At 43.4% G+C, this 18,524-nt stretch overlaps 1 protein-coding gene across 1 annotated transcript in view; it reads left to right on the top strand.

Annotated features, from left to right (window-relative positions):
• The window catches only part of fbxl6 (F-box and leucine-rich repeat protein 6), a 36,042-nt gene that overhangs the window by 14,642 nt on the left and 2,876 nt on the right, over window positions 1-18,524 (top strand). The window contains 3 exon segments of the mRNA XM_069915082.1: window positions 26-133; window positions 8,068-8,181; window positions 12,480-12,711. Of these exon segments, the coding sequence (XP_069771183.1) occupies window positions 26-133; window positions 8,068-8,181; window positions 12,480-12,711 (454 nt within the window).

Below are 18,524 nucleotides of genomic sequence, written 5' to 3'. Positions count from 1 at the left end.
TGAGTGTCTCTGCCCTTCTTTGCAGATCGATACAGCAGCTGTTGTCAGTTTTCTTGAAAGAGCAGGCTCGAACCTCAAACAGCTTTGTGTGACGTACAATAGCCGGCTGCACAACATCTTCAATGCCATTGTGGTAAGGTACCTCGTGGTTGGTGGGGGAGTAAGAGCAGATGTGTAGGAGGCCATTATAATGGGGCCTTCAGCACAGTACAGTCCCTTCAGCCCACGATGTTGCGTTGACCTATGTAAACCTATTCCACAACAATCTATCCTTTCCCTACCTACAACCTACCATGGCACCGTTAGCAGAGTGGTTAGCGCAACGCTATTACAGCGCCAGTGACGAGGTTCCAGTCTGGCGCTGTCTGTAAGGAGTTTGTACCTGCTCCCTGATTCTGAGTGGGTTTCCTCTGGGCACCTCTGGTTTCCTCCCATCCTGCAAAATGTACAGAGGGTTGTAGGTTAATTGGGGTATTTGGGCAGTGCAGGCTCATGGGCCGGAAGGGCCTGTTACCATGCTGCATGTCCAAATTTAACAATTTAAATTTAAGCATCTTTTTCTTACATCCATGACCCTGTCTAAGAGTCTTTTAAATGTCCCTATTGTTCCAACCTCCACCACCACCCCCGGCAATACATTCCAGGCACCCAACACTCTCTATGTAAAAAATAAACGCTTTTAACTTCGCTCTTAAACTTTTCCTCCACTCACTTTAAATAGGTGCCCTCTGGTATTTGCTGCTGTCGCCCTGGTAAAACGTTGATGACCTCTGGAATTTACTATTATCGCTCCAGTAAAAAGTTGATGTACTGCACCAGTGGATGTTTGAGGCTGCGTAGCTTGTTTTTAACCAGCAGGATCACAAGTTTTTATTGATTCTATTTTATGATTGCATGGGGTGCTCTGGGTCGATCATAGTTTATCAGTCAGCTTTTAGTGAATCTTACTTTCAAAGGAAAACTTTTCTCTCCCTCTCTCTCTCTCTCTCTCTGCCAAAGGAACCTCTGCAGGGTCAAAAAGGTCTATGTGTGGACTTATATTGTAAGTCGAACATATCAGAATCTAGATTTACAGATAGTCCCAAACAGTGTAATTGCAGGGATTTTATTTTTATGTTCATTGAAGTTAGAGCTTTGCAGACTGAATCAATACTTAATTGCTCATTTCTAGTTGTCAGAATTGTACAGCACAAATGTGTCGGTATTTCAGTGGAGTAAAGGGAATTCCAGAGGCATGGGAGAGGAACTGGCCAAAGTAGATTGGAAGGGGACACAAGTGGGGAGGACAGCAGAGCAGTGAGTGATGGAGTTTCTGAAGGAAATGGGGAAGGTGCAGGATAAACACACATCAAAAAAGAGGAAATAATTTAATAGAAAAATGGCACAACTGCGGCTGACAAGGGAAGTCAAAGCAAAAAGTAGCGGGAAGATAGAGGATTGGGAAGTTTTTAAAAACTTGCAGAAGGCAATTTAAAAAAATATATGGAGGGAAAAGATGAAGGATGAAAGTAGACTGGCAAATATTATTAAAGGATACAACAAACTTTTTTCAAGTATATAAAGGGTAAAAGAGAGGTGAGAGTAGCTATAGGACCACAAGAAAAAGATGCTGGAGAAATAATAATGAGTCAAGACGACAGAGTATTTTGCATCAGTCTTCTGTTAAGAGTCCAGAGGACCCCAAAACCCAGCAGCAATAGATATGGACCACGACAAAGGGTTACTTAAATAAAAGTTGCTTTTAATTATCTTTGAACATGAAAATAGAATCAAACTTTAAAATCTCTATTGACTTACTTAACCACCCCCCCCCCCCCCCCCGATTCTAAGCGCACATGTGTGTAATGTATATATAAGTTGAGAAGAGTTCACCGTCCAATCTCACTGGTTGCAGGCACTTCTTGTACTGTGCACAGAAGTTAGCATTAATAAAGTTCACCAGGCTTTGGTGCTTAACTGGTTGCCATTCAGGAGGGTTCCTGTTGATTTTCAGAAAGAGGGTTTTCTCGTTCCAGGATAGCCACTCCAATGTCTTGCTGACGAAACTTGCCCCCTTCAGGGTTCTTCAGATGATAACCTCTTTCTTTCAGGTCACCACAGAGTTCCTTTCTACCTCTCCTATTCCAAGGGAAACACCAGACAGCCAGTCCTCTCCTTTGACTAGGCCATCTTTGCCAGTTTGTTCCTCTGGAACTGAAGTCTGTGTTTCCTCTCTCTCACTCCCTGTATGTTGCTACATTATTGCCTCTTGTAAATAGCAGTCCATCATGAGTCTGTGAGCACTCTGCAAAACTCCTGCAAAAATTCTGTGTTTTAAAGGGTTTGTGTGTGACCTGCTCTAACAAACCTCCCCAATTTATCTCCCAAACACCTCTATATACTCTGTCTAGGGATATTATTCTCGCGAGAGGTCCCGGATTCAAATCCTGGACGAGCCCCCATAAAATGTTATGAGTCCGGAGGACCCCAAAACCCAGCAGCAATAGATATGGACCACGACAAAGGGTTACTTAAATAAAAGTTGCTTTTAATTATCTATAAACATGAAAATAGTATCAAACTTTAACTTATCACTATTGACTTACTTAACCTACTTAACCCCCCTCTATATACGCTGTCGCACTTCAGTGTGGAAGACATTAATAGTGTGTTGGATGTCCACGGGTATCAGGGAAAGGAAGTAAGTGCAGTTACTATTTCAAGAGAGAAGGTGCTCAGAAAGCTGAATGGTCTAAGGGTGGTTAAGTCTCCTGGACCAGATGGATTGCACCCGTGGGTTCTGAAAGAAGTAGCTGTAGTGATTGAGGAGGCATTGGGAATGATTTTAATTTAATTTTTAAATTTAGACATACAGTATGATAACAGGCCATTTTGGCCCACGAGTCTGTGCCGTTCAATTTACACCCCACTAACCTACACCTTTTGAATGGTGGGTGAGAACTGGAGCCCCCAGAGGAAACCCACCCAGACACGTGGAGAACGTACAAACTCCTTACAGACAGCACGAGAATTGAACTGTGGTCCCGTCCCAATTGCTGGCACTGTAAAGGTGTTGTACTAACTGCTATGCCAATCTTGCTGCCCCCAAATCTCCCAGGAATCAATAAATTCTGGCATGGTCCCGGAGGAGTGGAAAATTGCAAATGCATTGTTGCTTTCATTTCAAGAGGAATTGAATCTAAGAGTAGGGGTGTGATATTGAGGCTTTATAAGGCACCAGTGAGATTTCACTTGGAGCATTGTGGGCTCCTCATTTAAGAAGGGATGTGCTGTCATTGGAGAGGGTTCAGAGGAGGTTCACAAGGATGATTCTGGAATAAAAGGATCATTATGAGGTGTATTTGGCAATTTTTGGCCTGGACTTGTTGGAATTTTGGAGAATGAGGGGGGATCTCATTGAAACATTTTGAATGTTGAAAGGCGTGGACAGAGTCGATGTAGAAAGGTTATTTCCCACAGTGGGAGAGTCCAGGACAAGAGGTACAACTTCAGGGTTGAAGGATGTCTGCTTAGAACAGAGATGCTGAGGAATTTCTTCAGCAAGAGGATGGTTGACTCTGGAATTTGTCGCCACAGAAGTTGTGCCCTTATGTGATATTGTCCAGGTCTTGCTGCTTTTGGTGTGGACTGCTTCAATATCCTGTTGAATCTGTATAAAACACCAGGGGGTACAGATTTAAGGTGCTTGGGAGTAAGTTCACAGGGGATGAAAGAGGTAAGTTTTTCACTCATAGATTGGGGGCGCATGGTGACGGAGACAGATACTATAGGATATTTTAAGAAACTATTGGATAGGTACATGGAATTGAGAAAGTGAAGGGTTATGGATTCAAGAAATTCTAGGGAGTTGTTAGAGGAGGTTATTGATCAGTATAACACTGTGTGACGTAGGGCTTGTACTATGCTATTTTAAAACATTGGCTTGGCACCAAGTGGAGTATTGTTGGTTCGGCTGGGAGTCGGAGGAGGAGCTTGAAGAGAGTCGGGCTGTGAATCAGAGGAGGAGGAGCTTGCTGAAAGTGAGGAGGAGGAGCAGTGAAGGAGTGAGACTTCCTGGCTTTGGCTTATCAGGCTTCGGCGAAATCAGGCAAGGAGAAAAGGTAAGCTGAGTTACAGTGAGCTGGGACGAAAGCTGAAAGACAGGAACGCTAGGGTGGTGATCTCGGGATTACTACCTGTTCCAAATGCAGGTGATGAAAAGAATGTAAGGATAAGAAAAATGAACGTGTGGCTGAGGGCCTGGTGTACAAGGCAAGGATTTGGCTTCTTGGATCATTGGGATCTCTTTTGGGGAAGGCATGATCTTGACAAGAGGGACGGGTTGCACCTAAATCCAAAAGGTGTCAACATTTTGGCAAGTATGTTTGGTACAGCAGTGGGGCAAGGTTTAAACTAATTTGGCAGGGGTATGGGAACCAGAGTGATAGGGAAAAGGGTAGGGAAGATAAAGTAATGGCCAGGAAAAGTAATGTTGGGAGGAGAAAGTAAAAAATCAGATGGTGCAGTGAGTTTTCGGGTGTTAAGTGTTAAGAAAATTACAAAGAAAAATAGTGGGCAGAAAAATCAAAAGAAAAGGTTACAGAAGTCACTAGATATTAAAAGGACAAAGAGCATAAGGGCACTTTATCTGAATGCCCGCAGTATTAGAAATAAGGTTAGTGAACTGGAGACGCAAATCGGTACCCATGCCTATGATTGGGTAGCCATCATGGAAACATGGCTACAAGGTGACCCGAAATGGGAATTAAACTTTCAAGGGTATCAGGTGGTGCAAAGAGATAGACAGGATGGTAAGGGAGGTGGAGTTGCACTCTTAATCAAAGATGAGCTCCAGGCAGTAGTGAGGGATGATACAAGATCTAAAGAGTATAATGTTGAGTCCATTGGGGTAGAGATAAAGAATAACAAAGGAAGAGGACTTCATAGAATGCATCTGCGATAGCTTTCTTGAGCAGCATGTTAAGGAACCCACAAGAGAAAATGCTCTCCTGGATCTCGTGTTGTGCAATGAGATAGGTAGAGTAAATGATGTAATAGTCAGAGACCATCTGGGAAATAGCGATCATAGTACGATTGAATTTCTCATTCAGATGGAAGGGGAAAGAGTTAGATCTAAAACTAATATGTTATCCTTAAACAGGGGTGACTACCATAGGATGAGGGAGGAATTGGGCAGAGTGGACTGGGAGCACAGGCTCATTGATGAAACAGTTGAGGAACAGTGGAAGATTTTCAAAGGAATATTTTGTAATGCTCAACAAAAATAGATTCCGGTCAGGAAAAAGGGCAGCAAGAGAGGGAAAAATCAACCGTGGTTAACAAAGGAAATAAAGGAGAGAATAAAATTGAAGGCGCAGGTGTACAAAGCTGCAAAGAGCAGTGGGAAACTGGAAGATTGGGATAACTTTAAGAGACAACAAGGGGTTACAAAGCGGGTGATAAGAAATGGGAAAAAGGATTATGAAAGTAAATTGGCACAAAATATAAAAACGGAAAGCAAAAAATTTTATAAATATATAAAACGGAAGAGGGTGGCCAGAGTTAACATAGGACCCTTGGAGGATGAGAAAGGAAAACTGGTAGCAAAAAATGAGGAAATGGCCGAGGCATTAAACAAATATTTTGTGTCAGTCTTCACGGTGGAAGACACGTCCAGCATGCCCAAGTGTGGAGTTAAGGATGCCAATGTTGGGGAGGGCCTTGATAAAATAGTTGTTACAAAGGAAGTAGAGATGGAGAAACTAATGGGACTAAAGCCAGACAAATCACCTGGTCCTGATGATATGCATCCAAGGGTTCTGAAGGAAATGGCAGAAGTTAGAGTTGATGCATTGGTGGTCATAGACCAAAATTCCTTGGATTCTGGGCAGGTCCCGGCAGACTGGAAGACCGCAAATGTCATGCCACCTTTTAAGAAGGGATGTAGGCAGAAGACTGGAAATTATCGGCCAATTAGCTTGACGTCTGTAGTTGGAAAAATGGTTGAAGCCGTCATTAAAGATGAAATAGTGAAACTTTTAGAACGTAAGGGTTCAATCAGGCAGACGCAGCATGGTTTTAGAAAGGGAAGATCTTGTTTGACAAACTTGTTGGGATTCTTTGAAGATATAATGGGTGTGGTGGATAGAGGGGAACAGGTTGATGTTGTCTATTTGGATTTCCAGAAAGCGTTTGATAAGGTGCTGCACAAGAGACTTCTCAGTAAGTTACAGGAAAGTGGAGTCCGGGGAAGTCTATTGGCCTGGGTTGAAAATTGGTTGTCTGACAGGAGGCAGAGAGTCGGGATAAATGGGAGTTTTTCAGGTTGGCAGAGAGTGGTAAGTGGGGTGCCGCAGGGGTCGGTGTTAGGCCCACAACTGTTCATTATTTACATTGATGACTTGGAGGAGGGGACAAAATGTGGTGGAGCCAAGTTTGCGGATGACACCAAATTGAGTGGAAGAGCAAATTGTAATGAGGATGTGGAGAGTCTGCAGAGGGATAGAGTTAAGCTGGATGAGTGGGCAAAGGTCTGGCAGATGGAGTACAATGTTAGTAAGTGTGAGATTATCCACTTTGGCAAGAAAAATAAGAGAGCTGAATATTATTTAAAGGGTGAAAAACTACAGCATGTTGTAGTGCAGAGGGACTTGGGAGGGCTTGTGCATGAATCGCAAAAGGTTAGGTTGCAGGTGCAGCAGGTTATTAAGAAGGCAAATGGAACGTTGGCCTTCATCGCTGGAGGAATTGAATTCAGAAGTAGGGAGGTCATGTTGCAACTGTATAAGGTACTGGTGAGACCGCACCTGGAGTACTGTGTCCAGTTCTGGTCTCCATATTAGAGGAAGGACATACTGGCTTTGGAGACGGTCCAGAGGAGGTTTACTAGGTTGATCCCTGGAATGAAGGGGTTGACTTATGATGAAAGATTAAATCGTCTAGGATTGTATTCGCTCGAGTTCAGAAGAATGAGAGGAGATCTTATAGAAACATATAGGATTATGAAGGGTATGGATAGGATAGATGTAGGAAGGTTTTTTGAGCTGGCCGGGGATACTAAAACGAGAGGACGCAGTCTCAAGATTCGGAGGAGTAGATTTAGGACAGAGATGAGGAAAAATAGTTTTTCCCAGAGAGAAGTGAATATTTGGAATTCTCTAACCAGGGAAGTGGTTGAGGCTGCTTCATTAAACATATTTAAAATTCAGTTAGATAAATTTTTACATGATTGAGGAATTAGGGGATATGGGGAGATGGCAGATAGGTGGAGTTAGGTCATAAATTAGATCAGCCATGATCGTATTCAATGGCGGAGCAGGCTCGATGGGCCATTTTTGGCCTACTCCTGTTCCTACTTCCTATGTATCCAATTTTTAATCCTAAGAAGAATGTGAAGGTCTCAGAGAAACATTCCATAAGACCTTAGAGCAGAAGTAGGCCATTCAACCCATTGAGTCTGTCTCCAGTCATGAGATGATCCATTTTCCCCACTCAGCCCCACTGCCTGGCCTTCTCCCCACAACCTTTGATTCCCTGGTTAATCAAGAACCTTAAATCTACCCAATGACTTGGCCTCCACAATCTCCACAGATTCACCAACTCCTGGCTCAAGAAATACCTCTGCATCTCTGTTCTAAGCGGACACCTTCATTCCTCTTCTGTCCTGAAGTTGTGTTCTCTAGTCCTAATCTCTCCCACCGTGGGAAACCACCTTTCTACAACTGCTCTGACCATGCCTTTCAACATTCCAAATGTTTCAATGAGTTCCCCCCACTCTCCTCATTCTCTTCAATTCCAACAAGTACAGGCCAAGATTAATTCAATTAATTTCAGAGAAGAAGGATTTCAGTGAGACGATTAGAGCAAGGAAAATGGAGAGGAGATTTGGTTTGAGTGTTAAAAGGAGACGCAGGGTTACAGTAGGCTGACAAATATCGTAATATCTGTTTTATTTGACATCTTTTAGCAGGTGGTTGATATTTGGTCCAGGTTGTTCACTGAAGAACAGGAGGCAAAGCAGCATTGGAGGGACCAGAGGTTGTCCCTGCTTTACTCACCTGTTCTCTCTGTGTGCTCGGGTCCTCTTAGGCTGGCTACTGCACTGAACTTCGCTTACTGGAGGTCAACACTGAAATCAAGCAGACCAACCCCTACTTTCAGTTCTGTGTTGAGACGCTACAGGCTGGCTGCCCCAAACTGCAGGTACTTGGGATCTAAGGGGAAGGGGGCGGTGGAAGGCGAGAGATGGGGGGAGATTCACTCCCTTTCAGTACCACCTCATTCAGAAAGAACACTTGCCCAATTCAGTAAGAAACACAGAGCTGGAGAAACTCAGCAGGTCAAACCATGTGCTTTATCTAGCAAAGGTAAAGATAAAGAACCAATGCTTTGGGCTTGAGCCCTTCATCAAGGTGTCATCTTCAATTTGATGAGGAACTCAAACCTGAACCATTGGTTATGATTCTTTATCTTTGATCTTTCAAGTACAGGTATACCCCACTTTACGGATACTCACGTTACACAAATTTGCTTTTACAAAGAAACCTGTGCTTTTATGAAAGGATTTTCACTTTTATGAAAGTAGTGAGCCATTCTAGAGGCTTCACGCACAACCCCGAGCAACTTTTCTTCTCTCTCTTACATCCCAGTCTCCCGTACCTCCCACAACCCCAATCTCAGCCTAACTACACTGCGTACATCCATTATTTCAACTTTATAGGCTGTGTATCATAACATTCATGTTTTTAATAAATGTTAGTGTTATTTTAAGTTTGATGTGTTGTTTGGTGGGTTATTTTTCAGGTCTGGCAATGCTCAAAACATTTTCCCATAGAAATCAATGGTGATCGCTTCTTCGCTTTACGCCATTTCAGCTTACAAAAGGTTCTGTAGGAACGCTCCAGTTTTGTAAAGTGGGGTATTCCTGGACACTGTTTGACCCATTGAGTTTCTCCAGCTTTGTGTTTTTACTTAACCACGGTGTCTGCAGACTTTCATGTTTTACTTTTTACTTTCCCAATCCAATCATGTGCCAAGTCCAACTCATTCTCAAACTGATGACACCACTCAGAACATCACACAAACCTCCCTCCATGGACTCCCATCTACATCTCCTTCTGCCTAGGAAAGGCAGCCAACATAGTGGAGGACCCATCACACCTCGGAGTGAAACATCAAAAGTCTGCCAACCCTGTGATTGTGTTAAAGACACAGAAATGCCGGAGGAACTCAGCTGCTCTCACAGTGTCCATAGGAGGTAAAGATATATAATCGACATTTCAGACCTGAATCCTTCAGGGTTTTCTCTTTTTCTCGGGGTCAGGCCCGAAACATCATTAATGTATGTTTACCTCCTATGGACGCAACACCAGCTGAGTTCCTCCACCATCAAACCCTGGTCACTGCTCACTTCTCCTAGCGGGTTAAGTGTGCGATAGCATGCACTTGCAGGTTTAACCCTTTGGTCTCCGACCATTTTTAACCTTTCCTAAACTGGGTCCATGGGTAAACCACAGTATGAACATCGGTAAGTACCAGCTGGTGGTTGGGTATAAAACCAGTCTCAGAAAACAGGGACACGGAGTTCAAATGGTTAAAGACGGCTTCTTCCCTGCAGTCATCACCCTCCCAAATGAACTCCATGCCAGTGCTGCCCTTGTTTGGAACTAATTTTTTTTCATTAAAATGCTCTAGTTTGTAAATTATACTCTTTACATGACCATATGAATGTTAGAGATAACCTGTTGATCTTCTCACGGTACCGGGTATTTAGGGACAAATTTTAAACTTTAAGAGTCGTACAGCAAGGAAACAAGCTATTCAGCCCAACTTGTCTGTGCCCAACAAATTGGCTACCTAAGGTTTTAAAAAAAAAGCAGGATGAACTTGGCGGTTCAGGAGAAAAGGAATGGATGACCTTTTGCGTCTGAACCCTACAAGGCAAGTCTTGACTGGTTCCGTCCTGAAAAGTCGACAGTTCTTTCTCTCACACTGATGCTACTCAACCTACTGAGTTGCATCAGCAGAGGGTTATTGGCTTCATATTCCAGTGTCTGCTCTCTTTTCTACCTGAGCTTGTCTCATTTGCCTGCGCTTAGTCCATGTGCCTCTAATCCTTTCCTATTGTAAGGTAAAACATCATGAGATGGGAATGTGTAGGGAGTTACCCTGTACAGGGCAGTAACAAGAAGGGGAGGTGTCCTTGTACTCCTGTTAGGTAAAACATCATGAGATGGGACCGGAGAAGGAGTCACCCAGTACTAAGGAGTAACAGAATGCATCCTTGTACTTACAAGATAAGAGAGACATTGATGGATTGAGAGGCAGGAAGCTAGCAGGGAAAGGATAGCAACAGTTTTAGTCATTGGACAAGTAATGATATGATGATGTTCTAAACATGTATCCAAGGGTATAAAAAAATCACCATTTTGCTGATAACGGCAGAATGCATTCTCCGACTAACTTTGTTAGTCGCAAGTGTTACAATCCGGTAATAAAGAACAAAGAACCCTGATTTCGACTCAGCCTGGTGTTTGTCTCACTCATTCATGAACAATGCAGACCTAACACTATCCACTTGAATCTTAAACTCAAGAGGTACCTCAAGACTTGTGCCAGCAGGGTCAGGAACCGTTGCTACCCCTCTACTATCAGATTCTCAAACAACACTGAAACAGATAAGTAAAAGACACAATGCTGGAGAAACTCAGCTGGTCAAACAGTGTCCTTTATGTAGCAAAGATAAAGGTACATAACGGGCTTGAGCCCCTTTACCATGATGAAGATACATAACCAGCACTTCGAGATTGAAGGTACCTTGATGGAGGCCTCAGGCCTGGACATACATAGTCAATGGTCGGGCACTGAGGAGTGCGGAGGAACAAAGGGATCTGGGAATTCAGATACATAGTTCCCTGAAAGTGGTGTCACAGGTAGACAGGGATGTGAAGAAAGCTTTTGGCATCTTGATATCAATAAGGCAGAGAGGGTGCAGAGAAGATTTACTAAAATATTGCTTGGATTGCAGTATCTAGAATACAAAGAAAGATTGAGTAGACTAGGTCTTTATTCATTGGAGCGAAGAAGGTTGAGAGGGGGGATTTGATAGAAGTATTTAAGATTATGAGGGGGGTAGACAGTAGATGTGAATAGGCTCTTCCCCTTGAGGGTAGGTGAGATTGGAACAAGGGGTCATAAGTTAGGGGTTAGGGGGCCAAAGTTTAGAAGTAACATGAGAGGGAGCTTCTTCACTCAGAGAGTGGTGGCTGAGTGGAATGATCTTCCAGAAGAGGTGGTTACAGCAGGGTCATTTTTGTCATTTAAGAAAAAGTTGGATGAGTGCGTGGATGTGAGGGGATTGGAGGGTTATGGGCAGAGTGCAGGTAAGTGGGACTAGAGGAGATCACTTAAATCGGTGCGGACTAGAGGAGCCGAGATGGCCTGTTTCTGTACTGTAATTGTTATATGGTTATATCTTGGCCTTCATAAATCAAAGTATTGAGTCCAGGAGTTGGGATGTTATGGTGAGGTTGTATAAGACATTGGTGAGGCCACATTTGGACTTTTGTGTGCAGTTCTGGTCACCGAACCACAGCAAGATTGAAAGAGTGCAGAGAAGATTTACCAGAATGTTGCCAGGTCTTCAGGAGTTGAGTTACAGGGAAAGATTAGGACTTTATTCCTTGGAGCAAAGAATAAATGAGGGGAGATTTGATAGAGGTTTACAAGATTATGAGAGGAATAGACAGAGCGGATGTGAGTCGGCTCTTTCCACACATTAGGAGAGATAAATACAAGAGGACATGGCTTTAGGGTGAAAGGGGAAAGGTTTAGGGGGAACATCTTCACTCAGAGAGTGGTGAGAGTGTGGAATGAGTTGCCATCTGACATGGTAAATGCAGGCTCACTGTTAAGTTTTAAAAATAAACTGCACAGTTATTTGACGGGCGAGGTCTGGAGGGTTATAGAATAGGTGCAGGTCAGTGGGACTAGCAGTATGATGTTTTTGGCGTGGATTAGAAGGGCCAAATGGCCTGCTTTCTGTGCTGTAGTGTTCTATGGTTCTATAGTGTCTGCAGACTTTCATGTTTTACTAAACATTCAATCAGAGACTGATTTAAAGATCCTTACTTTGCACATTATTTATAAATGAATTTTTTTTTGTATTGCAGTTTGTTTACATTTTTCTTTTTTACATTTCTCGCTTTTGTATTTTTTTTCATTAGTGCAGTTTACCATTATCAATAAGTGGAAGTTCTATCCGTCTAGCAGGCAAGAATCTCAGGGTTGTATGTGATGTCCATGTATGTCCCCTGACAATAAATCCTAAATTTGAATCCGAGCCTTTCCAGTGATTCAAGTGCTGAAACCCATCACTGTGCAAGTCCTTCTCTCTGGTTTCTTGCAGTGGTCACCGTCTGTAATACCTTGCCTCCTTGTTGTGCTCAGTAACGCACCCTCTCTTTCTGTGGGCCCCTCACTAACAGCATCATTTGTTGCAGGTCCTGAGGCTCCTGAATTTGACCTGGTTCTCCAAGGCCTGCCACATGATTGTTTCACCAGAGGTCGGCTTCCCTGAGCTGGAGGAGTTGTGCCTGGCGACCTCCTCGTTCTCCCTGGTCACGGACGAGGTTCTGGTGAAGCTGCTGCACCTGTCGTCCAAGCTGCGGACCTTGGATCTCCGAGGCTGTTACCGGATCACATCAGCGGCATTGCAACTCCTGCCCTGTCAAGGTAGGGAGATGGTTCTCTCACCCCATCCTTTACATGAGTCCTCTGTCCAGGTACTTTTATTTACATCTTGGTAACAAGCCCTTCCAGCCTGTGCCACCAAAATACTCCAATTAACCATCAATCCCGTACGTTTTGAAAGGTGGGAGGAAATTGGAGACATGCAGACATGAGGAGAATGTACAAACTCTTTACAATGTTACGAGCCCAGAAGACTCCAGATCCCAGCAGCAATAGAAATTCACCAAGACAATGGTTACTTAAAAGTTGCTTTTAATTTTCTTTAAACATAATAACAAGATCAGACTTTAACTTATTACTATTAACTTAACCCCCTTCTAATTCTAAGCGCACAAGTATGTAATGTGTATAAGTTCGGGAAAGGTCTGTGTTTCACGGTCCAATCATTCACTTTTCACTCCTCCAAGTTCACTGGTGTCGGGCAATTCTTATACTCTGCACAGAATTTAACGTCATGAATCTTCACCAGGCTCTGGTGTTTAAAGTTAAATGGTTACCGCTCAGGAAGGTTCTTGTTGGTTTCAGAGAGAAATTTATTGCTCGTTTGACACACACAAACCGAGTCCCTCCAATCAGCCACTTCAGTGTCCTGCCGAAACTTACCCCATCATGGGTTTTCCAAATGATCACCTCTTCTTCCCTTATTTCAGGAGAAACATTCTAGCCAGCCATTTCCTCTTGTAAGGACTACAAGGGTTTTGAACAGGCTGAACTCAGAACTCTCAACGCGTCTTCAAACTTGAGTCTTTTAACAAACCTGCCAGTTTGCCATGTTGCAGCCTCAACTGCTACTGTAGAACTGACTTCTCTCTCAGAGAAAATTCTTATTTGTTTTTTCCTCTCTCTGCTTGTGAAAACAAAATGACCTCTCCCAAGGCCCCAAACCCAATCTTTGAAAGATCGTACTAGTACTTCTGAGCCTGGATTTTATTGCCCACGCACAATAGATCAGCATTCTTCACTGCTGCTGCAAACCCAACTGGAGCCTCAACGTCCGGCTTCAGCAAAGCTCGTACATTTTAAATGAGATGCCTTTTGTGAAGTGTTACTCTGTTTATGAAGTGACCTACACTAAACCCCCACAATCTATCTCTTTTAAAGACATATTTATCCATAACCATAATAATATAACCCATAACAACAGACAGCACTGGTTTCATTGACATTACCTCTGCCGCCGCGAGATTGGAGGGCTTTACAAATAGAAAAGGGAGTCGGCTTTTTGGTCCTATCTATCTGGTCTGCCATCCAGTAAGGTCATCTCTGTCCTTTCTCTCTTTCCAATATTTTTATTGAGTTTTATGTATGTTCATTCATAGGTAATAACAAGAATATATATCCAACAAAGTGAACTATATTAACAAATAGCTGTAAGCAAAGAGACCAAAAAAACAAAATGTATATAAAACACAAGCTAATCTAATAATCTAACCCTTCCCTTGTGAAGTTATGATTAAACATATCTGTTCCATTAATGCATGAAAGAAAGGACAAGCAAACCGTAAAATGGGATCCAATAATCTTATAAATTCTGAAAATAATTAAGGAAAGGACCCCATAAGGTTTGAACTTTCTCTTTAGTGCCATTTTCTCCTTTAATTCTCTTAATGTCAGAATATCAAACGCCTCTCAATTTTAGAACCAAAATGAGGTGCATCTTCTGTGGCCAGAGGATGGTAAATCTATGGAATTCATTGCCATAGATGGAGCCAAGTCATTGGGTACATTTAAAGTGGAGATTGATAGGCTCTTGATCCATAAGAATGAGAGTTATGGGGAGAAGGCAGGAGAAAACGGATGAGAGGAAAAATGCATCAGCCACGATTGGATGATGAGGCAGACTTGATGGGCCGAATTCTACTCCCACGTCTTTTGGTAATTAGAATGAGGACTGTTGTTACAAAGATGCATCACAAAACTTTTAGTAATGTGCAATATTGGTATAGATTACAATTCTGTAAATTCGAGGTTTAACTATGTAGGTAGACTGGAAAAATCAGGTTGCTGTTGGATCCCAAGAGAAGGTGGCTTTTTAGCGCACCTTGTGGTCGAGCCCAACAGGGAAAAAGACATATTCTGGAGTTGGTGCTGTGCAATGAACTGGATTTGATTGGGGAGCTTAAGTTGAAAGAACCACGTGATCAGAATGTGATGGAATTCACTCTGCAGTTTGAGAGGAGAACGCTGAAAACGGACGTTATCAGTAACCACGGAGTCGCGCATGAGAGAGCAGCTGGCCAACGTTGATTGGAAGGGGACCCGAGCAGGGTAGACGGTCGAGCAGCAATGGTTGAAGTCTCTGGGAATGATTCAAAAGATGGAGCATTGTTTCATTCCATTCTAAAGGGAGGGTGGCTGACAAGAGATATCAATTAGCGGGAATTTGCCAATCAGGGTGATAAGATGAAATGCAGAAGTAAGTTAGCTGAATACATGAAACTGAACATCAAGGTGTACTGTACACGGAGAGGCAAGAATGGACTTTGAACCGCTGGGAAAAAAATGGGGAACAAAGAAATGACGGATGAACTGAATGGGTATTTGGCATCAGCCTTTATCAGTGATGTTCCAGAAATCGGAGAGAGTCCGGGGGGGGGGGGGGGGGGGGGGGCGGCGGGGCAGGGGGGAAGAAGTGAATATCATCTGAGAAATTGGTTTTTGGAAGCTGAAGGGGCTGAATCAGACGGACTCCACTCCATGGTTCTGACAGAGGCAGCTGAAAAGATTGTGAACACATCAGCAGGGCTCTTTTAAGAATCTCTAGTGTCGGGAATGTCACTCGACTCTTTAAGAAGGGAGAGGGGCAAAAGACAGGAAACTATTGGCTGGTTAGCCTGAGTCTAGAGTCCGTTATTAAGGAGCACTTGAGAGCACAAGATAAAATAGGCCAAAGTCAGCATGGTTTCCTTCTGGGAGATCTTGCCTGATAAATCAGTTAGACATCAAAGGACAACACTGGAGAAACTCAGCTGGTCACACAGTGTACATTTCACAGCAAAGGTGAAGTTACATAACCAATGTTTCAGGCTTGAGCCCTTCATCAAAGAATGAAAAAATGATGGCACGTGCTCGAACAAAATGGTGGGGGGGGGAGGGGCAGGGGAGGAACAGTCTGAATGGCAGGAGGTAACAGGTGGATAAGGGAGGGAGGGCACACCAGCAAGAAGGGTGAGGAGGGATGGCTCTGTGATGGAGAGGGAAGTGAGTGGAGAGCTGGAGGGAAGGGAGGGAGAATGGAGAGTAGGCGAGCAGAAAACGGAGAAGATGCTAATGAGAGCCCAGACGGAAAATCAATTCTCTTCTTGTCCATCTCTGTGCTCGATGGTCAGCTCCTTTATAGACCAGCCTCTGGTTGTAGGTACCCAAAGCTAGGGGAAAATTCATCCCTGAACTCTTGAATAATTTTGATTTCAATATCACTTATCATTCTTCCAACTTCAAGGGAAAAAAAAGGCCCGATTCAACAAATCCCTCATTCCAGGAATCAATGGGTTAAATGTTAGTTGAGTTCCCTCGATCGCAAGTATATCCTTTGCAAAATACAAACTGATCTTTCCTTGTAACTCTATACTCTATAGAATCATAGAGTCATAGAATTAAAGCACAGAAACAGCCCCTTCTTGTCTGTGCTGAACCATTTTTTCTGCCTAGACCCACTGACCTGCACCCAGTCCATAGTGCTCCATACCTCTCCCATCCATATTCCTGTCCAAATTCCGCTTTAATGTTAAAATTGAGCCCACATTCATCTCTTCAGCTAGCAGCTCGTTCTACACTTCCACCACTCTCTGTGTGAAGTTCCCCCTAAACCTTTCCCTTTTCAACCTTAACCCATGACCTCTGGATTATATCTCACCCACCCTCAGTGGAAAAAGCCGACCTACATTTACTCTGTCCAGATCCCTCATAATTTTAAATTCCTCTATCAAATCTCACATTCTTCTACTCTCCAGGGAATAAAGGCCTAATCTGTAATTATACCCATTATTCTAAATGTAGTATTATGTGACAATAATGGAACCATTACCTTTTCCTTCTACGTAGTATGGCTATATGTATGCTAGAGATGACTTGTTGGACTGCTCGCAGAAGAACCCTTCTCTCTGGACCAGCTGTAATGTGATGATAAATGCCAACTAACTAACCTGAATGGAGCTGCGTATCACTAAGGCCCGATATAAATTCCATCGCCACCTCTTTCAAACCGTTTTAATTGCAGCCTGGAGACTCCCACCTGTTAATTCTTCCAGCCCTGTTTTCTCTTCTAAGGTCTGTCGTCACTCCAGGGCATTCGCTTCAGGATGTCCAGGAGCTTTTTTGTACTGGGCACAACTGCAGTTCCTGAGAATTGTTTTAAAGTTAAGCCTGGGATGAGAATCTTAAAATGGTGGTTTTAAACAAGAGCCGATGTTGGAATTAGTGGGAGTTGGGACAATGGGCAGGAATAGTTTCGATTTTGTGTTCATGTTGGACAGAGATGAGACTGTCTGAGGATGTTTTAGGACAGTGAAGTCAAGGGGTAGCAAAAGAATGCCCACGGTTTTAGCTTCACCAGACCTGGAGTCGGATCATGTTGAGAGATGTGAATGGTGATGCTGCAGTGCCTGGAAGCTTGGGGCTAGATGTGACACATATGTCCATACATTCAATTGAATAGGGAGCAGGAATAAGCCTCTTAGCTCCTCAAGTCTGCTTCACCACATAATAACATCAAGGCTGATCTGATTGTAACATCCATTTGTGGTAACCTTTTGTTCTCCGCCTTATGAAGATTCCAAACTTTGCCATCTGCTGCCCTTTGAGGCAGAGGGTTTTACAGACTGCAGATCTTGGCGTTATCCCTCATTTCTAAACAGTGAACCCTACTTCTAGATTCTAGCACAGGATGAAACATCCTGTTGCTGCAGCAGGCGAGAATGTTGGTAAATCTGTGTAGATCACAATAAACTCTCAGAACTCAAAACCCTCTCATCAGCCACCTTTTCAAAGTTATAATTTTAACAGTTACAGTACAGTAAAAGCAGATTCTGTCCATTTAAACCTGTACTGCCCAAATTAGCCTACAACCTCACCCCCGTACGTTTTGAAGGGTGGGAGTAAACCAGAGCATCAGGGGGAAACCCACTGTGGCACAGGGAGAACGTACAAACCCCTTACAGACAGAGCCAGATTCGAAACTGGGTTGCTGGCACCGTGACAGCATCACGTTAACTGTGCCACTATTTTTAAAAAATGTTCCCCATCACTCTTCTAAACTTCACCTTACTGTCCATTCCAGGAATCAGTGGTAGTAGGCTCAGAATGTCTTCCAACAGATTCACACCCTTGCTTGACTAAGGAGGGGTACTGGATCGTTTCTGCAGTTAGACGTCTGTGACCAGTGGTGTACACAGTAAAGATGTGGATGTGGGATATTTGATTAGTACAGTAAAAGTCTGAAAATCGAGTTACCTGAAATCCAGATCACCCGAGAATCTGGACTTCTCGACGACTCTCGGCTTTTGCGTGTGTGCATTCTGTGCGTGCAGGCATGGTGCAAGCACCACCAAGGTACTGTTTGAGAATCCGAATCGATCATTCCCCAGGCAGATTGGATTTTAGGACTTACACTCAAACATTGGTGCTATTACTGATAGCAAGTGGTCTTTGGCTACAGAACACAGTATTAGATTCACAAAGCACAGCAACAGATCCTTTGGGCCAACTTGTACAACAAAGCTAGTCCTATTTGCAAAGATTGGGAGAGTGGACATGAGGAAAGTTGGATCTTATTGAGTGGTGTAGTAGGCTTGAAG

Source organism: Narcine bancroftii, chromosome 1, assembly GCF_036971445.1.
Source record: "Narcine bancroftii isolate sNarBan1 chromosome 1, sNarBan1.hap1, whole genome shotgun sequence".
NCBI lineage: Eukaryota > Metazoa > Chordata > Chondrichthyes > Torpediniformes > Narcinidae > Narcine > Narcine bancroftii.
The sequence above is the reverse complement of the archived record's forward strand: the minus strand, read 5'-3'. Positions and strand labels throughout refer to the sequence as shown.